This window comes from Artibeus jamaicensis, unplaced genomic scaffold (assembly GCF_021234435.1).
Source record: "Artibeus jamaicensis isolate MK-2021 breed Jamaican fruit bat unplaced genomic scaffold, CSHL_Jam_final contig_64, whole genome shotgun sequence".
Classification (NCBI taxonomy): domain Eukaryota; kingdom Metazoa; phylum Chordata; class Mammalia; order Chiroptera; family Phyllostomidae; genus Artibeus; species Artibeus jamaicensis.
In genome coordinates this window covers 10,294,952-10,316,619 of record NW_026521911.1, presented here as the reverse complement: position 1 = coordinate 10,316,619, position 21,668 = coordinate 10,294,952, and the positions used below count along the sequence as shown (strand labels likewise).

General features: G+C 42.8%; 1 protein-coding gene across 2 annotated transcripts in view; it reads right to left on the bottom strand.

Annotated features, from left to right (window-relative positions):
- Nucleotides 1–15,147, bottom strand: part of DDIAS (DNA damage induced apoptosis suppressor) — a 46,667-nt gene extending 31,520 nt beyond the window's left edge. The window contains exons 1-3 of one of the 2 annotated variants that reach the window (XM_053670721.1): nucleotides 15,060–15,147; nucleotides 12,641–12,706; nucleotides 10,808–10,902 (exon numbers count right to left, since the gene is read on the bottom strand). In XM_053670721.1, the coding sequence (XP_053526696.1) occupies nucleotides 10,808–10,827 (20 nt within the window). In that variant the 5' untranslated portion in view covers nucleotides 10,828–10,902; nucleotides 12,641–12,706; nucleotides 15,060–15,147. Of the gene's footprint in view, nucleotides 1–10,807; nucleotides 10,903–12,640; nucleotides 12,770–15,059 lie in introns of both variants that reach the window. The other variant, XM_053670722.1, reaches the window with a different exon arrangement.
- Nucleotides 15,148–21,668: the final 6,521 nt, after the last annotated feature.

The window sequence follows — 21,668 nt, the reverse complement described above, 5'->3', positions numbered from 1 at the left end:
GAGGGTACTGCAGCACTGAGTGCCTGCCAGCGCCAAGGCCAGCCCTGCCTTAGGCCGGCCGAGATATCCATTTTTCAACCCCTACTCAGCTATGATTAGCAATTAAAACTATTTAAGATAAATAACTACTTCCCATCTGTGTTAGATACACTTGGATTGCATCCTGCCCTGCTGGCATAAAACATGTAGTTATGGCAGGAAAGTAATGGTGGAGGCAGGTATTCCCACCCTTGTGACTCTGTTTAGAATCAATAGCATCTACTAGTAAATCACTCAGGATCAGGACCACAGAGTATCCTCAGAGAAGTCTGCCTGGTTAGTATTAACATCGGACACTCCATGAACATCATGGCTTCTGGTGAGCTCCCGGAGTCAAAAGACCCAGGTTAAAATCTTAGCTCCAGGCTTATTTCTGAAACAATATCCTGCATATTACCTAAATTCTTAAACCTTAATTTGTTCACACAAAGTTCAATGAGTATCTGTACTACCTCACAAGGCTGCTATAAAGTTCAAGTGAGAAAATATATGAGTAAATGTTTTAGAAACCACTAAATATGATATGAAAATAAGTATGGTTTTTAGATTACTAAAAAGAAAAGTTATATTCTTTCACAACAATAAAATTAAATCAAAACTATATAACAATAAATATTTAGTTAAACCCTATATATCAGGAAATAAAACTACACCTTTAAAAATAATTCATGGTCATGAAAGACCCAATACAGGAAAACATACAAAGTATTTTGAACTGATAAGAAAATTAAAATATAACATCCGTATTTGTACAATGCAGCTAAAGGACTGGTAAGTGGAAATTTTTATATGCGTAAGCTAGGAAAGAAAATCTCCAATTCCATCTGAGGAAACTAGAAAAGCAAGAACAAAAGTAGAAGAAAGTTATTAACAAAGATACGAGTAGAAATAGGTTATATTAAAGAGATAGATGCTAGAGAAAATTAACTAAGTAAAACTCTGGTTCTTTGAGGAAAATCAACAACATTGATGGTCCTCTATGAAGAATCTCCTGAGAGCCCTGGCTCATGTGGCTCACTGGTTGGAGCCTTGTGCCATCCCATGTACTGAAGGGTCGTCCGGGCACATACTCGGGGTGTGGGTTTGATCCCCAGTGGGGGCACGTATGAGAAGGCAACCAATGTTTCTCTCTCACTCTCTCTCTCTGAAAGCAATTGAAAAAAGTCCTCAGGTGAGGATTTAAAAAAAATAAGAATTTTCATGAAAAAAGGAGAGAGAACATGAAACATCAGTAATGATGTTTCATGTGTAGGGATATGCCACCACAGACTGTACACATTAAAAGAATAAGAGAATTCTATAAACAACTTCGGGCTCACAAATGTGACAACTTACGTGAAATGGACAGATTTCTTGAAAGATGCAACTTAAAAAATTGGTACACCACCCTCTCCTGCCCCCCAGAAAGGCTGAACAAACATCTTATGTCAAGTCAAGAAACTGAATTTGTTACCCAAAACTGAAACCCTAGGCGTAGGATTTCACTGAGGGACTGGCGTTGTCTTCCATGAGTCGGCTTCCCTTGGGGCATCGCTGCCTGTGCCCTGCAGGAGGTGAGTGGGGTGTGTGGTGGGCAAGTGAAGCAGGTACACAGGGGGCTGGAGCAGGACGAGGCGCATGTGTAGGACCCTCGAATCCCCGGTTAAAAACCCTTCTATCTTGTTGCAACCATCAATCTAACATCAGCCACAAAACAAGGGGGAGGGAGGGGACTCAGAGGAAGAAAGACAAGGGCTTTCACCGAGCACCAGGAACAGAGTCAGTGAACTGAGGAAACGCATCCACATTACTTCTCCTAAGGAACAGAATGCAGGACGGAATAAAAAAAAGCACGAACAGAGAAAGAAGCCGATCCTGAAGCAGAGGCCACCAATTTCCAATTAAATAAATTCCTGCACAGCAAGGTGTATGATTAAATCTAGTAGAGTCTTATTCTACTATAATCAGACCCTAATTATGTTATATTTTTCCACTTTTTTTTAAATGGAAGGGCAACCAATTAATGCTCAGTGTCTTATACCTAACTTGTACCTTTAACGTAACTTTGATCCATCACCTTCCTACCCCATCCCTTCTTTGCAGCTTTCAGGAAACCCTTGTACCATCCGGGGGAATGCATCCCCATTACTGGGCCAGTTCACAGAAACGGGCAGAGGAAGCTCCAAAGGACAGGCAGCGTCCAGCTTCCTCTCCCAGACGCTTCCTGCTGCTCACTGCTGTGGATGGTAAGCAATCCATCCACGCTGGGCTGCAGCTTTTGACCCTCTCTACAAATTCCCCAGTCTGATTTGATAAAGGGAAAAGTTTGTTCTTACTAAAATGTTGAGTGTTGATACTTTCTCCGACTTTCAGCAAGAAAAAAAAGGCAATTAAACTTAAGTAAGCCTAATTAATGATTGTCTCAAATCATCTCTTTTATACCTATGGCACAGGTGGCAAACACAAGGCCCACAGGCCGAATCCGGCCCTCCACCTTGTTTCATCCTGACAGGCACCTTGTTTCTACCCAGCAGCAGCGCTGAGCTCTTACTTAACTGTTAAGGAGCAGTTACATTTGCACAGTCCTAAAATTACATTCGGTCCAATGAAGGCAACCTTGAGGCTGATGTGGCCCCCGCTGAAAATGAGTTTGATACCCCTGGCTTATGACTTTTATTTTTATAAACTGTCATTCTATTTGTCTCCTCTCCAGAGGGGAAGGGAGGGAGAGACAGAGACAGTATTAATTGGTTGCCTCATGCATGCCACAAACTAGGGACCTGGTCCACCACCCAAGGCATGTGCCCTGATTGGGAACTGAACTCGTGACCTTTTGGTTTATGGGACAATATTCCAACCAACCGAGCCACACCAGTCAGGGCCATACTAAGACTTTAAATGGCTCTTGGTTTGGGCTCTGAATTATATGGTCTCTTTATGGTGTCAGTGTGACTGCCTCTGAGAAGGTATCAGCACCAGCCACACACTCTTCACCTTTTTGCAACAACGTGGATTTTGATGTTGAGTCTGGTTATCACGCCCCTTCCTTATTTTGAATATTATTTGGAGGACTTTTGTTGTCTTTCCTGCCAGCTGGCCAGAGTGGTTTATAACTTTAGTTTTCAAAGAGAAATAATCTCTGTCCGTCTTCCCATCTAGAAACTTCCCTGAAAAAAAAACAAAACTGATGATTCAAACAAATGAGTAACTGATAAATCTCTTGAACTTCACCTTCAAATAGAATTTAAATCCTAGGTTTTCAGAACCAGAAAATGAATTTTTGTTTCTCACTCCCAACCCCATGACAATGTGTGGTATTTGCTTTGCTTTGTTGGCATTATAAGGGGTCCTTATAATGAACTTCTCAAACCAGCAGCATTCTGGTCAAAGGTAGCTTGATTGTGCCCTAATCAGAAGAGAAACAGCAAGCAGCTACTTTTTTTTTAAATTTTTCGACTTTGGTTCTGTTCTTACCCTTTATTGGGAATATAGGGCAAAATTACAGTTTTGAATTAAATCAAAAAACAAGAATGGCATGAATTATGGTTTTCCAGTTCAGGATTAGGAAGGAGAACAGGTGCAAGATCTTCAAGAGAATCACATTACTCAGCCACCAAAGGGTTTGGGCTTCAATTTATTAACGACTGCTGGAGAGCCAGACTCATCCACCATCTTCGTCCCAGCAAACTGGAATATGCACTGGAATTATTTTTCAAACTAATTGTAGATATCAGAGAGAACTCCAGACTGACTCATAAATTGTTCTGGATGGTACCATATGGCCTGTTACTGACTGAAACATGAAGGTGCAACCCATGACGACACACATAGATCACTGGAACTGAATTGAGGACACAGAAATAGACCAATCCATCAGTCATGTGATGTTTGACAAGTGCTGACAACAATGAAAAAGGGTTTTTTCAACAAATAGTGCTAGGCAACTGACTACCTAGAGTTCAAACTAGACCTTTTCCTCATGTCACTTCAATAATTAACTCACATAAATAAAAGGCCTAAATATAGGGGGTAAAAGCATTAGCTCGCAAAGAAAATGGGGCTGAATCTTCATGACCTAGGATTTAGCAAAGTATAAGCAATGAATAATAAATAAATGAGATTTCCTCAAGATTAAAAACTTCTGTGCATTCAAAGAAGCTAACCAGAGAGGAAAAATACAGCCCACAGAATGGAAGAAAATAGTTGCACATTATATTTCCTACAACTCTGTCATTCAGAATATACAAAGAACTTTTATAACCCATCAACAGAAAGACAAACAACTAATTTTAAAAATGAACTTGAATAGTCCCTTCTCCAAAGAAGACATATCAATGGCAAACAAGCACAAGAAAAGATGTTCAATGTCATTAGTCACAATGTAAATGCAAATTAAAATCACAATGCAATACTCCCTTCACCGACTAAAACTATAATTGAGAAAACTAAAAATAAAAAGTGTTGACAACAATAAAGAGAAATTGGAACCCTTAAGCATTGCTTTTACAAATGTAAAACGGTGCAGCCTGTGTGTATCATAGTTTGGTATTTCCTCAAAAAATTACCAAACAGTTCAACAGCTCCACTTGTGTTGTAGATCACTCTGCCTGGTTCTAGGAATTGTATCTCGACCCCCTGTGGCTAAGGGCGAGGGATGACCTTGAAATGTGAGCCGCAGGAGACAAAGCTTGTCTCTGGTAGCAAATGCTGCCTCAGTTTCCTCTCCCTGCCCCCAAAGCTTAGTCGGAAGTCAATGACGGGTAAGACCCCTCACAGCAGGGGGCAACCTAAGCCAGACTCAATCACTAGGAAGGCCAGCATGGAAGAACTGGAGGGGGGGCTGCAACAAAGAGCAATGGACTCTTACCCCACCCTACCCCAACTCTGACAAAGCCGTAGTCCCCATGTTCTCTGGGAGAAGCACTTCCTGGCTCTAATCCCCTTAAGCCTGAATACCTGATGGGGAGAGGTGCAGCTCCTTGCCCTGCATGTCCTGGGGAACAATCTGGCATCACAAAGACTTCCTGATAAACCTGTGAAATCTGCTCTGCTAAGAGTGCTTTCATTCATATGTTAAGGGTTCGAGCAAGAAACCCTAAAACTTTGTTTCTGACAGACTCTGACTCATACTAAGTTCTCAGATTTCTTCGAAATGTTATCTACTGTTTGATCCTTGCTGCCCTGTATTCCTGTGTATTACAACCCAATAAAGGCCCCTGGAGGAGGGAGTTCAATGCCTTTTCCCCCCGAGAAACTGGCCATTGCTCATGGCCTTTTTCCTCTGGGAAACTGGCCACCTCTCCTCCCCAAGCAGATCACATCATGTCTCAGTCATGATTACTCTCATCCATGGTGGCTGGGGGGACTTTCGAGGAAAGTCACCCCCACACACATGTAAATATGTGTATTTACATCAACAGGTAAATGAATGAACAAATGTGATCAATCCATAAACTGAATTCCTGTTCTGCCACATAAAGGAATAAAGTAAAATGGTGGCTGCACCATTTGCTGCACCCAAAACAGTACAGAGACCCCTCAAACACTGAAACAGAGATTTCACATATGATCCTGCAATTCCACTTAAGGGCACATAACCAAAACATTTCAAACCAGTACCCAAACAGATCTGTTCATCCATATTCATGGCAGCATGATTCACAATAACCTAAAGAAACCCAGCTGAATATTACGCAGCCTTAAAAACAGAAAATTCTGACAGGCTGCAACATGGATAAACCTTGGGCATGATGCTAAGTGAAAAAAGATAATCTCCAAAAGACCAATACTGTATGTTCCCACTTACATAAATATTGTTATCTACAGAAATCAGAATCAGAGATAGAAAGTGGAATGTGGCTGCCAAGTGATGGGGATGGGGAGGTAGTGTTTAATGAACAGTTTCATGTAAGGAAAATAAAGTTCTGAAGTTGTATGGTGTTGATATTTACATAACAATGTAAATGCAGTTCATACCATAGAACTGTATACTTCAAATGGTTTAAATGGTACATGTTATGTTGCATATAATGAATCACAGTGAAAAAAATAAATGAAATATTGATATATGTTACTTGATGTCTAAACATGGATAAACTGAAAATATTTCAAGTGAAAAAAGCCGGGCAAAGAGGCCACCCAGAATGAAGTCATCTGTGCACTTGAAACCCACAAAGGCTGTGAAAATGAGGGAACGTCTTGGCAAGAGTACTAGCTTCCAGAAGGGAAGAAGACACTTTCACACGGTCGGACAGTGTCGTTTTCCCTGTGGCTGCCCAGCGTTCTCAGCGCCATTCATGCAGGTCCATTTTGGGTTCTCCATTCCGCTCCATTGATCAGTGTGTCTGTTTTAATGACAATACCAGCCTGTTGTGGTCACTGTAGTTCACCAAAGTTCACAGGTAAAAGGTAACCTGAGGCTGTGGATTGGATTCTAATGTGGAAACCACCATGATTTCCACACTCGGGTGTTCGGTGCTGATTCCCCAGGGCAGCGCCCCTGTTTTGGGGGAAACACACTGTAGTTCTCCACGTGAAATGTGGTGAAGGGGTGACAGCTGGGGAATCTGCGTGCAGAGGGAGTGTCTGCACTGCTGTGGGCAGTTTTCTGGAGTTTTGAAAACGTTGTCAGGTAAATCACTGTTTGAAGCAGCCATGCCGATACAAAGTTGGAAAGCAGAGAAATCCAAAATCATTACAGAGACGAAGCCCTATGCAGACCCAGTTCACCAAAAGTGGCGACGCTAGTCCCCCGTAGCAGTCCACATGTCATCAAAAGGCAGGGTGGGAAGACTGTGTTTGAAGCCACTGTGCCTTGGGTGTTGTGGATGACTAGGGTGGTGTAGACATTATAGGATTTTTTAAATTCTAACTTTCCACATCACAATACCACTAAAATGATAATGACAAAATTAGTCTGGTACTGGCATAAAAACTGATCTGTAGATCAATGGAACAGAATGGAGAACCCAAAAATGAACTCGCATTAATGGCACTGAGAACCCTGGACGGCCAAGGCAAAATGACACTAAAAACTACCTGAGCCCTGGCTGGTGTGGCTCAGTGGACTGAGTGTCGGCCTGTGAACCAAAGGGTTGCAGTTCAAGTCCCAGTCAGGGCACATGCCTAGGCTTTGGGCTAGGTCCCCCAGTAGGGGGCGTATAAGAGGCAACCACACATTGATGTTTCTTTCCCTCTCTTTTTCTCTCCCCTCTCTAAAAATAAATAAAATTTAAAAAATAAAATGAAGTGAAAACCCACTAATTTTTCACAACAAACACTTCCTCTGTTGGGTCCTGGAAGGACTGACAACTCTGCTGCCATCCGTCAGCACTTGTTGCGGACAGAAAGCTTGGCAGTGCCTCCTGGGGGAAACGTTAGGTCATCTGAGCACAGATGTGGTCCATTTTCCCCACAGCTGCAGTAGCATTAAGGTGAACCAAGTTTCCTCAGAACAGATGCAGCCATATGGCCTGAAGCCAGAGTGGACAGTTCTCACTCTCTTCTCCACGTTCACAGAAACCAGGACCAGAACCAGTGTACTCCTGAATCCGGTCCCTAGCTTGCGTTCATGAACAGTGATCCCACAGAACTCATATAAACTGGCATTAAAAAAAGGCCCAGCAAACCTGTCCCAGAGAAGTGAACACAATAGTTGTTCCTACCAGAAGTGCTCACTTAAATTAGGCAATGAGGATGTGTGCTGTAGGAACCAGTCTAGAGTTAATGCTCAGGAGAAACCAGCCTGGACAAAGTGTTCACAGCACACCAGCTGGCTGAATTCCACCCCTTACCCTGAGGATCCTGTCTGCTCCTCACACACTGGCTAAAGCTGGAACAGAGAATTTGCACCCAGGTCTCTCTAGATCCTCAAGGTAGGACCAGCCGTGCCCTCATACACTGGTGTGAAGCCATGTGCAAAACAGCACTAAAAATTAACTGAAAAACTGATCCTTTTCCACACTAAGCCCTTCCTTTCCTCGGCCTTCTGAAGATCAAAACCTCTCACTGCACACAGGAAGTGTCCCCTCACCTTTTCTTCCCTTGGTCATGTCTCCAAGGACAAATGCTGAGGAAAGGCAAGTTCTCTCAGAACAGAAGCCAACAAATGTCTGCAAATGGCAGCAGGACTACTGGCCACTCACCATGCTCCTCATTCAGGTAAAGTGACAGGAAGTAGCGCCCTCCCAAATCTGGTCCAGAGTCAGTGCTCACAAAAAGTGGTCCCATAGGAAGTACTTGATTTGGGCCAGAAGGACATGTTCCCGAAAAACTAGTCCCAAAGTTGTGCTCACAAAATGTGGCCACAAGGGAAGTTCTCACTTACATTTGGGCCAAAGAAAATGTCCCTGAGGAACCAGTCCACAGGATTTGCTCATGAAAAGTGGTCCCACCAGAAATGCTCCTTTAAATTGGGCCGGGGGACATGTCCCAGAGGAAACTTATCCAGGAAAAAATGCTCATGCGAAAACACAGTGAATAAAGTGCTCACAGATCTCCAGCTGGCTAAAATGTACTGCTTACTTCAGGCATCACCTCTGATCCTCAAACACAGGCTGGACACAGGCTGGAGATGGGATAGAGAAATTGCCTCCAAGTCTCATCTTGCTTCTTACCTGAGGCACCCCCAATACCTGTCGCAAGACTGACTGGAACTGGATGGATAAACTGCATTTAGGTCGCTCATTACCTTTCTGCCCAAGCAGCCTGGCTCCACTGTCCATCACTGACTAGGCTAAGTCTGAGATGAAGAATTTGACTCCAGGTCTCTCTGTAACCTTGACCCCAGGACATGCTATGCCCATCATATACTTGGTGGAATCACAATGAAATATTTGTCTCCAGGTCTTGTCTCTTTCACCAGGCAACCCCTTTGGCTCACGCAAGCTGACCATAGCAGAGATGCAGAATTCCGCTCAAGGACTCTCCTGGACCATTAACCTCAAGACACCCCCTGCTTTTCACACACTTGCTGGAGCCAGGAGAGACTCTGTCTCCAGGTTTCTCCTTCCCTGTTCACCCAGACCCCCCTCAGCCCCTTACAAGTTATAAGAACAGGGGGTAAATAATTCACCTCTAGTTCTCTCCTTATCCCTAACCTGAATATCCACTCTACCCTTCACACATTTGACAGGAACCAGATGGTAATTCCCCCTCAGGTCTCTACTACCTCCTTATTCAGGTACCCTCCTCAGCCCCTAACATGCTGAGTGGAGCGCAGATGGGGAAATATCAAAGCATCCAGGTCTGTCCTAGCCTTGTTCTCCAGGGACCCACTCTGACCTTCAGGCAATGGACTTGAACCAGAATGGAGATTTTGCTACCAGGTCTCTGCTACCTTATTCCCCAGGCATATCCCCTGCTTCTCAATACCTGGTTGGAGTTGAGATAGAATATTAGTGTCTAGATCTCCCATAAACCCTTATCCCAGGCAGGACCCCCCATGCAACTCACATACTAGATATGTGGATCCTAACAAAAAAGATGCCTACAAATGAGGGTTCCTGATGGATAAGTGGCATCAAATATTTTAACAATAGCCCTGCCTGGGTGGCTCAGTTGGTTGGAATGTCATACTGTACACCAGAAAGTTGCAGGTTTGATTCCTGGTCAGCGCACATGACTTGATTGTCAGTTTGCTTCCCAGTTGGGGCATGTATGGGAGGCAACCAACCAATGTTTTTCTCCCTCCCCCTTCCTCTCCCTCTAAAAATGAGTCACAAACATATCCTCAACTGAGGATTAAAAAAGTTATTATTAGGCAGAGCTTAATAGCCATTTTTACATAGGCTTTTCACACAAACTGTACTTCAGGGTATAGTTACCACTGATCCCATTACTTCTTCCCACATTGAACTGACTGATGAAGACATCTAGATGGAGGAGAGTACAGAGGAAATGACAAAACTGGACAAACACTTGTGGAGCAGAGCAGAGCACAGCCGAGCTGTCTCCCAGGACTGCCTTACCCCTGGGGCCTCCTCACAGCCATGATGCTTCACTATTGAGAAGTAGCACTCATTCCATAGCAGCACAGCTACAGAACTATTCCATAGCTGTGTTGCTTCATAATTCATCTGTAACAATATTGAGCTGTTCAATAGTTGTGTTGTTCTCACAGTCATGCTGTATCACAATTGAGCTATTTGCATTGAATATAGTTTCCTTTTTCACTGTACTCCAATCTGGAAATTCCTATTGGCTGTGACAATGACCAATGGTTGGCAGACACCAGACTTTAGAGCCAGACTGGACCTCAGACACCGACCCTGGACTGTGAAACCTGGACTCTGGAGTGGATCCTGAGCTAAAACCTGGACCTCAGACCCTATGCCCCAGACTCAAAAGCAGACAATGGACCCTGAATGCCAGATACCAGATTCCATACACCAGACCCCAGAGCCAGAGCTACATATGGACCCCACACATGAACGCAGGACATAAAGCCACACCCAAAGACACCCCAGACCCCAGGCACACAGCTGAATACAGATTTGACACCAGAACACAGAACCTGGAGATGGAACTGAGATCTGTCACCAAGACCCCATACACAGACTCTGGAGCTGATGCTGGACACTGGACCCCAGCTGCTAGATGCAAACGGACCCATGACTCAATAAAGAAAACTCATGACTCTCTAAGTCCAAGCAGGTAGCTTCACAAATATTATTTCATGCCAATGTAAATGTAGAAGAGAGGAAACTTAACTTGCAGCACTTCTAAATTCTACCAAAAGCTGCAGAAATAGACCAGGAAAGTTGAAAAAACAAACAAGAATAACGCTCACCTTTGCCGGACGATGCTCATGATCTCTCAGCTGCAGCTGTCTCCAGAAGTTAGCAGTGTCCCAGATACTAATTTCACGTGGCAGACTCATCAATACTATGTGGGATGGAAAAAAAAGTAATTATTTTTCTCACACCTTGTAAGTTCTAATAGTTGGGCTAATAATCAAATTAATATAATCAGATTAGCAGAAGAAATTCAAAGTTTAATATGTGTGAAGGTGAATTTCTATACAAATGACTAACAAAGACAATGAGGTAATATTAGGTATACAGAACATTCTGGAAAATGGGGGAACAGGGTCTTAGACCTTAGAGGTGAAATGGGTGTTATGCAGGTAACTTTGTTTAATCCTCATGCGAGGACATATTTTCATTGCTTTTAGAGAAAGACAAACATCAATGTGACAGAAGCACCAATTGCTTCCTCCTGTACACGCCTGGACCAGGAATCACATATGCCCAAATAGGGGATCAAATCTGCAACCTAACTATATGCCCTGACTAGGAATCAACCTGTAACCTTTTGGTTACTGGATGATGCTCCAACCAACTAAGCCACACCAGCCAGGGCATATGACAGGTTATGTTTTGTTAAACAATGACAAAAACAACAGGACATGGGGGTGAGTAAGGTAAGTGGGTCAACAAATGCCTGCTTAGAGTCTGAATTTCTAAAGCTGAGGTGATTATGATAAAGTTCTCTAGCTAAACCAGGTTTTTTCAACTAAATATCTTAGGAAGAAATGAGATGAGAATTATAGGTTCTTCCTCAATCTTCTGTTTCTTAACAACAAGCTTAAAATCAACATGCCAGCACAAAACTTTGGCTCTGTCTATTCCCACTTTTGAAACTTTAAATAAAAGTTTTATACCCACACCCTGGCTGGTGTGGCTCAGCAGACTGAGTGCCACCTGTGAACCAAAGGGTCACTGGTTTGATTCCCAGTCAAGAGCACATGCCTGGGTTTCGGGCCAGGTCCCTAGTAGGGGGTGTGACAGAGGCAACCACACACTGATGTTTCTCTCCCTCTCTACCTCCCTTCCCCTGTCTAAAAAATAAATTTAATAAAACTTTTAAAATTTTTATACAAAGATGAACACTAGGTGGCAGTGTGCACCGTGTTGAAAGCATTCTCTCCGTGAGCCAGTGCCCCACTTACATAAGCTCTGGATCCTCTTAAATTTTGAGAAGAGTATTACCCAAGAGAGGAAAAAAGTCCTGTCACATGAGCTCTGGGACTGCACCAGAGAGAGTAAGGAGTAGTGTCATATCAGCTCTGGGTTCTGTGAGGGTGGACAGGGGTCCCTTTCTGAGATAATAGGGGTTCCTATTGAATCAGCACTTGGTCCTGTGAGTTCAGTAAAAGTCCCATCTGAGAGAAAACTAGGTCTTGTTGCATGAATTTTGGATTCTGTTACTATGGGAAGAACTCCCACTGAGAGAGTAGTGGATCCTACCACTATTGGTATATAAGACATCATGAGCTTGGGAAGATGTAAGGTGCCTTGGGGGATTCCCAGGTCCTCGAAAAATGGTAAGAGCAGAGGCTTAGTAAATAGGTGCTACTCCCAAGAAGTCCACAAAATGGCAGCAGGGAACATTGCCTGCAGTGTGCATCTGAGTGTGAGGAGGTCTCCTACTCTGAGAGCAGAGAGGGTCCTACCCCATCAGCTCTGGGTTCTCCGAGTGTTAGGAGGGGTCCCACCTGAGAGTTAGGGATCCTGTCATGTCAGCTCTGAGTCCTGTAAGTGTGGGATGAGTTACCTCATGAAAGATGGGGATCCTTAAACATTGGCTCTGTTTATCTAGTATGGAATGTGGAGAGGCTCACCTGAGAGAACACGGGGAATCCTTTGACATCATCTCTGGATTCTGTGAGGGTTGGGAGGAGTCCAGCCTGAAAGAGCAGAAGCACCTGTGACATTAGCCAAGTCCTGTGAATGTGGAGAGGGGTCTCATCCTGTAAAAGAAGGGTGTCCTGTCACATCAGCTGTGTCCTATGAGTGCGAGGAAAGGCCTGTCCCTGAGAGATTTGGGGGTCATATCACCTCTGGTTTTTGTGAGTGACGTGAGGGATCCTTCCCTGAGATAGCAGGGGGTCCTGTGAGTGTAGAAATAGGTCCTTTCATGAAACAGTTGGGAGTCGTGTCACATCACCTCTGGGAGAGTAGTGGGTCCAATAATGTCACAAATGATGATTTACAACTATTTTCAAAGATGATCAGAGGAGAAAAATTACACAAAAGTGTTTTATAGAATAAACACCTAACCTGTGGATTACAAATAGGAATTAAGGTGTTAATCTAATGGCACAGACTTTGACTAATTTTTCTAAAGGCAGTAATAACAAGCCCCTGAGAAATGATTTACTAATCTTATATGAAAATTCTAGAAAGAGAAGGGAGAGGAAGATGAGATAGAAAATTAAATAAGCAAAACAAGGAAATAAAAACCTTTTTTTGTCTGGAAAATTATTGCTGAAAAATATTTTTGAAACACTACGCTGTGTGTAGTGAATACAACACACAGTTTGTCCATTGCATGTATGATAGGTAGAGTACTATTCTGGGAATGTGGAAGGGGACAGGCTGACAGAGAGAAAAAACAGGCTCTTTCTTGTGCGCAAGGAATTTATAATCTATTAGCTAAGGTAATGTAAACTGTCAATGAAGTGCCACAAATGCACAAGTTCCTGACTTCTACATCTCAACTGTTTACCTGAGTGCTAACTGTATGTAATGTATCATAGAAATCTCAAGGTTTAATAAGTAAAAAACCTTAATTCATAGTTTCCCCTTAACCTCTTGTACTTTTCTCCATTTCAGTAAATGTTACTATTCTCCATCAGTAACTCATGCCAGATACCTAGGAATCATCCTTCATTCCTGTTTTCCCCAAGTCCCACATAGCACCCATAGGTAAATGCTGGAGTCTATTTTCATAACTAAAAACCATCATTCACCCTCCATCCCATATTCTGCCACCACCTTAATGCAAACCCTCATCATCCCCTGCTTATGTTGCTGCATTAGGCTCCCAAGTGGTCTGGTCTCTTCTGATCTCTCCAGATTCATATCACACAACTGTACTTTCTGAATATATTCCAGAAACATTGCTTTTTTTCCCTTAGGTTCTTGACCACAAAGATGCCCCAGGGCCTTTGCACAACCCATTCACCCTGTAAGGTTCTTCCTTTCCTCTGTTGAATGGCTAGATAATTCTCATCTCTTAAGCCACAATTTAAGTGTCAACTTCTCAGAAAGGCTTTCTTACACCAACCTAACACCAGTAGGTCCTCCTGTTTTTCCTCTCAAGTCTATCCGTCAAAGACTTACATCCCATTAAGACATGAGTCTCCCTTGTTAACCATTGTAATCACAGCACCTAGCAGTTCTTGGTACAGAGGAGGGAAGCACTTAAAAACTATCTGCAAATTGAACAACTGGAGGTGAGGGAGGATGGTGTATTTTAGGAACTCAGAAAGATATTCTGTGTGGCTGGAACCTAGGGCTAGAGTGGTGAAAAAAGTTGGAGAGGTTGAGAAAGGCCAGACAAGAAGACCCCTGTAAACCACATTAAGGTGTTTAGACTTAAATATGAGGGAAAACAGCAGTGACTGAAAAGTTTTAAATTCGGAGTGCCCTAATCAGATTTGAGCTTTATCAGCCTGGCATTGTGGAGACTGGCTTGGAAGGTAACAAGACCAGACTGAAAAGAAGAAAAACCAGCTGGGAGGCTATTGTCATGGTTACGCAGCAGGCACTGAACCGATTAGATGTGAGCGATAAGGAAGGAATGTGGAAACCTTTCCTGTTTCCGGTTTGCTTACACCGCTCAGTTAATCACTTTTGCCTCTGGGCCATCAAAGCGATGTACAAAAGACCCATTTTCAGTACATATTACTGTCGCATAGCGGCTAGCTGAAAATTTATCTCTGAGCAAGTCCAAAGCTGGAGTATTACAATTTCCTTTTCTGCATTTCCAATTCCTGACGCTCATCGTGTGCAACTCGACAGGACAGTAAATGATCACTAAACGCTGGATGAGCGATTACGACAGCACTGTCTAAAATTAAAATGCTTGTCTTATTCACTCTCAACTCTCTCTTAAGACCGCCTTCGCATAGAAAGGCTAACTCCAGTAAAAAAGTAACAAAGACGATCCGAGTCTCAATCCCAATGACGCTCAGGAGTTCGTTGGGAGTCTCCGGCCCTCGCTCTCCCCTAGAACCTGTTCCCCCAGCTACTCACCAGAGGAGGTCACGGATCCTGCCCACCGAAAGCTCAAAAAGGCAAACCGGCAGGAGCGAGCCGCACGACAAGCCCCTTCCAATCGAATCTCCCGCGTCCTTTTCCGCCGGAAGTGACGTTTGGGTGTGTTTCCTCAGAGCCAATCAGAAGAAGGCGCTGCCGAGGGTGGAGATTAACCTGGAGGTCCTGTAAACACTTTCGGAACAACCAGTTCCGACAAACTGGTTGCGGGGGCGGGTTTGACGGAAGTTTTTCCGGATTGGCGGAGCAATAGTACTGTCGGTATAGTTGGTTTTGGAACCACGCCGTGCGAGCCGGGATTCCTGGGAAGGGGTGGGAGTGCCTTGGACTGAGTTGAGCGGGGCGACTGGAAGGAGGAAGAAAGCTGTATGAGGGGGTTTGTGGAGCCGTGAAGGTGGAACGGGGGCTCTGCTCCAGGGAATGGTACGGCGGGCGGTCGGCGAACCAAAGGGGTGGTTCCCGGAGGAAGGCTAGAAGCAGAGAGACGGAGCCTGAAGCCGATTGCGGTTGAAATGAAAGGGACGTAAGGGGAGGAAGGGACCTGGACCAGGCGGGGTTCGATGGATAAGTGGATAAAGAAATTCTGGTATATACAAGCTGGGGGAAAGTAGGTTTAAGGTTGTGAAGGTGTCAAACATCCAGTTTATTCTTGTATTATTATCTGTTATTACATTTTCCACATGAATAACTGTAAACCTAGTTTTGTCACATCCTGTATAGGGTGGAATATTAGCTATAAAAACAATGAAATCTTGCCATTTACAACAGCACAGGTGGCCCTCAAGGCCACTGTACTAAGTTAAATAAAACACAGACAACAGTACATACCATATGATTTCTCGTATGTGGAATCTAAAAAGAAAATGAAACTAAGCTCATCAGTACAGAGAACAGATTGGTGGATGCCAGAGTAGGTGGAAGGTAGGAGGTGGGAGAAAAGGGTGAACTGTTTTTAAGTTTTAATATATTGAATGTAAAATATAAAATAAAAGGACTTGATTCTGCCTGTTGACAGTAGGAGAAAAGACTTCTCCCCTTCCTTAGGGCATTTTTTTAGAAAACAAATTTTCCCCTGCCCCTTGGAGATGTAGATGTTTAAATGCATCTTGCCACTTTTCTACCCAGGAATGTCTTTCTCAAAAACCTGGGGATCATATTTCTCTTTTTTATTGTGGTAAAACATATATAATATAATATTTACCATTTTGATCATTTTAAGGTGTATGGTTCAGTGTCATTAAGTACATTCATACTGTTGTACCACAGCCACCACCATCTGTCTTGTGAGCCATCTCTCCAAAATGTAATCATCAAGGGAGACAGCAGCTCTGTCTGTGGGATAAGAGGAGCCTAACTTCAGTGGTGCCTCGATTCAATCTGCTCAACTACCTCCTTTTTGAAGATCTCAGTTTATCTTTCCTTTGGTTAAAGCCAGTTAACACACTAGTGGCCACCTCAATTACCAGGTGAATCTAGGATGAACTATTTGTGTCCATTGGTGCTGTCAAGTCCTCTTAGCTGAGGGCTAGTTATTGTCTATATTGAGAAGATGTGTGTAATGGATTATATCTGCTTGGTTATTGGTTTGCTCGGGCTGCCATAACAAACTAACATTTGATGGCTTAAGCAACTGTAATTTATTTTTTCATGGTTCTGGAGTCTAGAAATCTAAGAACAAGATCGGGAAAGTTGAAACAAACTTGAAAGTAGTCAAGTTTGGTTTCTTCTGAGGTCTCTTGGCTTGCAAAAGGCTGCGTTTTCATTGTGTCTTCATAGGGTTTTTCCTCTGTGCACACATATGCCTGGTAACTGTATGTGTCCAAATTTCTTATAAGGCTGCCAGTCAGATTAGATTAGGGCCCTCCCTAAAGGCCTTACTTTAACTTAATCACCCCTTTAAAGGCTCTGTCTCCAAATAGTCACATTTTGAGGTGCTGGGGTAGGATTTCAACTTTAAAATTTTGAAGGGAAAAAATTCAGCCCACACTAGCTATATAAAAGGGTGAGGTTTCTTTCTGATTTTATTTTTAGGGAACACCTGTGATATCCATCATAGCATTCTGATTTAATCCTTATTCAACAATAAATTTGTTTTCTTTCTCTTCAAACTTTGTGGAGAAGTTTTTTCAGTTGGGAAGGGATTTTGTTTTATTTCCCCAAACAGTATAAAAGGTACTGAGGTAGGAACCGGGGTAGAAAGTTTGAAATCTGGCCCCTGTGGAGAAAAGCGGCATGAATAACCTCTTTTTTTTTAAAATTAAAATTTATTATTTTTATATATATCTGCAAAGAGGTTATAAAAATACCTGGAAAAAGGACTTCCAGCCAAGATTGAGGTGTAGGTGAAAACACTACCTCCTCGCACAACCAAATTTAAGAACAACAAAGATTTAGAAACAAAAATACAACCAAAACGGAGAAAATTGAACTGTATGGAAGTCCGACAACAACGAACTATTTGTCCAGACCGGTAAGAGGGGTGGAGTCAGCAGCCCTCAGAGAGAGGATGTGGCAGAAAAAACAGTGGCTGCCTGACCGACCCAGGCACGCAGGCGGCAGTTGGCAGACCCAGTGAGGGCGCAAGGTGGCTGGCTGACCACGGTCACACATTCACCCGCAGATAAACCAGGTAAAAAAAACACAGTGAGGCAGACTGTGAAATGCAGGGCCTGAGTGCTAGGAAATAAAGCCTAAAAGCACCAATTGAAAAAACTTTTGGGGGTTGAGGTGCTGGGAGAGGCTCTCAGCCTCACAGGAGAGTTTGTTGGAGAGACCCACAGGGACCTAGAACGTACACAAGCCCACACATCTGGGAACCAGCACCAAGAAGGGCCCAATTTACTTGTGGGAGGGGGCAGAATGGACGGGAGATACTAGAGAAAGTGGAAAAAACACCATTACTCCCTCTCTGACCCTGCCCCCACATACGTCACAACCCAGCGACCTAGGTCGCCCCACCCTGGTGAACATCTAAGGCTCCGCCCTTGACATGTAACAGGCTCGAACAGACCAAAACATTATGGCTCAAGCAGAAGAACAGCTCAAAGTCCCAGAGCCAATACTTCTAAGCGACAAAGGTAAAGACCTAACACTATGATAAGCTGGGCCCTTTAGAGAGTAATTCACTTAGGCTACCTCGAAGATGTGTGTCATTAGCCCTAAGTCATACAGAAACTTAGGACACAGAAACTTTAAGATAAATGTATCAGAGGTAACATAGCTGGTAAGAGGCAGGTGGCACTGGACCCCCAGCCTATCCACCTGTGAAGTCTGGTATTATGCCTTGCAGTCTACTGTGGTGATCTAAATACACTGTTGAACCTGGCACTGCTGAATCTTTGATTTCTTCAATCACACTGGGTAAACATGGTCATACACAGGAAGGAGCAGAAACAAGGGGATAGAAAAATAATAAACACTCAGAACCAGATTGTTTTCAGAAAGACTTTAGGTACTCTTAATGATAATATACACAGTGGTTTGTAGTTCATAAAGCTTGTCATATTTCTTAGTTGACCTTCACAAAAACCTAGAGGCAGGTGTTCATATCCCTTCTACAGGTGAAGGAACCAGGTTTTAGAAGAATCAAGTACATTTCTGGAAGTCATACCAATGAGTGCAGTGGAATGGAGCCCCTCAGCCAGATCATTTTATTGTTGGAGAGACACATTGGAAGGCTCTGCTTTCCCACTTAGTTCAAGGACAGGAAGATAGTGGGGAAACTTTCTGTCATGCTCCTGTTTCCTTCCCTGAGAGTGGGATATAGGCACCTTGGTTCTCCCTCACGTCCTCTTAACCTCTGACTTGCAGTGACCTTTTTGTGTCTGGCTGTGATGTTCAGGACAAGTGGAGACTGAATTTTAGACAGGTGATGAATGGCAACAGTTCATTTCCCTTTCTCTTGCCTGAGGGCTGGCATCCTCTGCAGCTGGGAAGTAGTTGCCCACAGCTGGGGTGTGGTGGCATGGGGGCCTCTGAACATGCTTGGCTACAGGCAAAGGCAGTTACACAGGCTTCTGCTTCAAAGCTCTGACCATCTGGTCTGGCACCTTTTCTTCTCTGGTTTTGAGAAGTCAGAGAGGATGAGGAATAAGGGACAAATGTCCACTTGCTGACTAGAGACCTGAAAGTCTGAACAAATTGTCTCCCACATAAAAAAAAAAGTGCTAAATGAGTTGTAAACAGAGGAAATGATATGTCTTATCAGTCTTCTGCCTGTTGACTTTTGCTGGGAGATAATCACCATGGTTAAGAAGGATCCTGACAGCCAGTTATTATTCCTTCCTGATCATTCCCATTCACCATTGTTTTGACATGTAAGACCTTGAAAGCATATCAAATCCTCAGAGCTCTGTAGCATTGTGGTTTCTCTGGATGAAGCACAACCTCCTCTTTATTTTCCCTGCACTCTCTTCCCGCCTCCTTCCTTCCCCCCACCCCTACTAACGGCAAGGGACAAGGAGGGGGATGAGCATGTCACCTTCCAAACCTCATATCCTCACTCCAGCGCAAGGGGTCTGCTACCATCTGCTTTATGAAATGACCTATGGGTACCAACTACTCTGAAGGGTTCCTCTGTGTAGCAGTTGAAATCTGCATGCTCTCAGATGTTCCTGATCTCCAGCTTCAAACTCTGACAAGGATGAGGCAGTTGCATCCAAGCTTCCCATTCTCCATTCATTTTAAGTGCAAATTATTGTTAGTCCTTATTATCTGTCCTTTCCACAAGTGTGACACCAGAAAGAAGGTGAAGAAAATTTGGAATATTCTGTTGGTACAGGTGTCTGACAACTGATTAAGTTTATTTTCTTAGTCAAGCAAAGTCTACCACCCAGAGCAAATATTCCTGTCAGGGTAAGGGTGGCCACTCTCAAGTTACTCAGTCTTGGTCCAAATTTTGTTTGGTCTCTGGGGTAAGTAACAGTGTCTATATAGTTTTAATCTGGGCCCACTTAATTCAAATACATGGTAGAAAGACACAAAAGTGTTGGCTCCTGGTCTCCACAATTAATTTGGACATCAGCATGGGCTTGCTGCACTGCACCATTACCTGCTTTCTAGTGCTCTTTTTCACTCATTGATCACTTGGCTCTCTTCAGGTGGCATACTATTTTGGACTTTTCTGTCACGTACTAACATTTCATATACATATTATATATACATATATACACATAATATATACATACACATAAATATGTGTATAAATATATGCATATACATAATATATACATATATACTACTATACATGTATATATAATATACATGCATACATATACATATATACAATATATACACATGACTATATAATATGTATAAAACATCATATATACATTATATATATATTTCTCTCTCTCCCAATCTATAAATTGTGCTGGGCACAAAAGTGTTTGATTGCCTAAAGCTCCATTTTCATCTGATCATGAGGAATATATTCTAAGGCCTACTTTTGCCTGAATTTTTGTCAAAAGGCAAGAAACAGAATTGTGCAAACTGAAGAAAAGTCCTGAGGACACAGCAAACCCTCTAACAGGAATGGAACATTGTGCTAGTGTGTAAAGTCACTAATTTGTACAAGGGGGCAGGTGATCAAGCTCTAGTTTTTAACTTCATGCTGCTCACAGGTCAGTACAGGAGGCAGCTTTCAAACAAAATAGTTCCAATATAGTTCGTTCAATGTTATAATAGATTTCATGTCAAAAAACAAGGGAAACAGAGAGTAATTGTTGGATTAAAAGCTCCTTGAGGACAAGGATCCTGTCTATCTTGTCCACAATGCCTAGGCCATAATAGTATTTAATATATATTTGTTTAATTGAATGGATTCATTTATATCAAGTGTATCCAATGTCTTGATTGATTCACTCAATTATTTAGATTAAACATGAAGATAAAAGCAGCAAGAGATAAGGTGAGAGTTACCTACAAAGGAACGCCCATAAGTCTATCAGCAGATTTCTCAAAAGAAACCCACAGGCAAGAAGGGGCTGGAAAGAAGTATTTGAAGTCATAAAAGGCAAGAACCCATGTTCCAAGGTTACTCATCCAGCAACACTATCATTTAGAATGGGCAGATACAGAGCTTCCCAGAAAAGGTAAAGTTAAAGGAGTTCACCATTGCCAAGCCCTTATATATGAAATGTTAAAGGAGCTTATCTAAGCAAAAGAAGATGATCAAAAATATGACAACAATCTCACAACTATCATTAACTGAACCTAAAAACAAAAACAAACTAAGCAAACAACTAGAACAGGAACAGAAATAAGGCTAGAAATAGAAAATATAATATCAAAGATAAGGAATTCTTTTTATAGGCTTATGCAAACTGGACACAGCAAAGTAAAGCATCACTGGTCAATCAATAGAAATGATCTAAACTGAAGTGCAAACAGCAATGGAGTGGGGAAAAAAAACCCTAAGAAAAACAGAACATCTGGAGATGTGGTATCATTTTTTAAAAAATTGTAACGCACACATGTAATTAGAATTCCAGAAGGAAGAGGGAGAAAGAGCTGGAGGGAGAGGGAAAGGGAAAGAGATAGAGAAAGATCAGGTGAAAGAGATATTTGAAGAAATAATGGCAGGGGTTT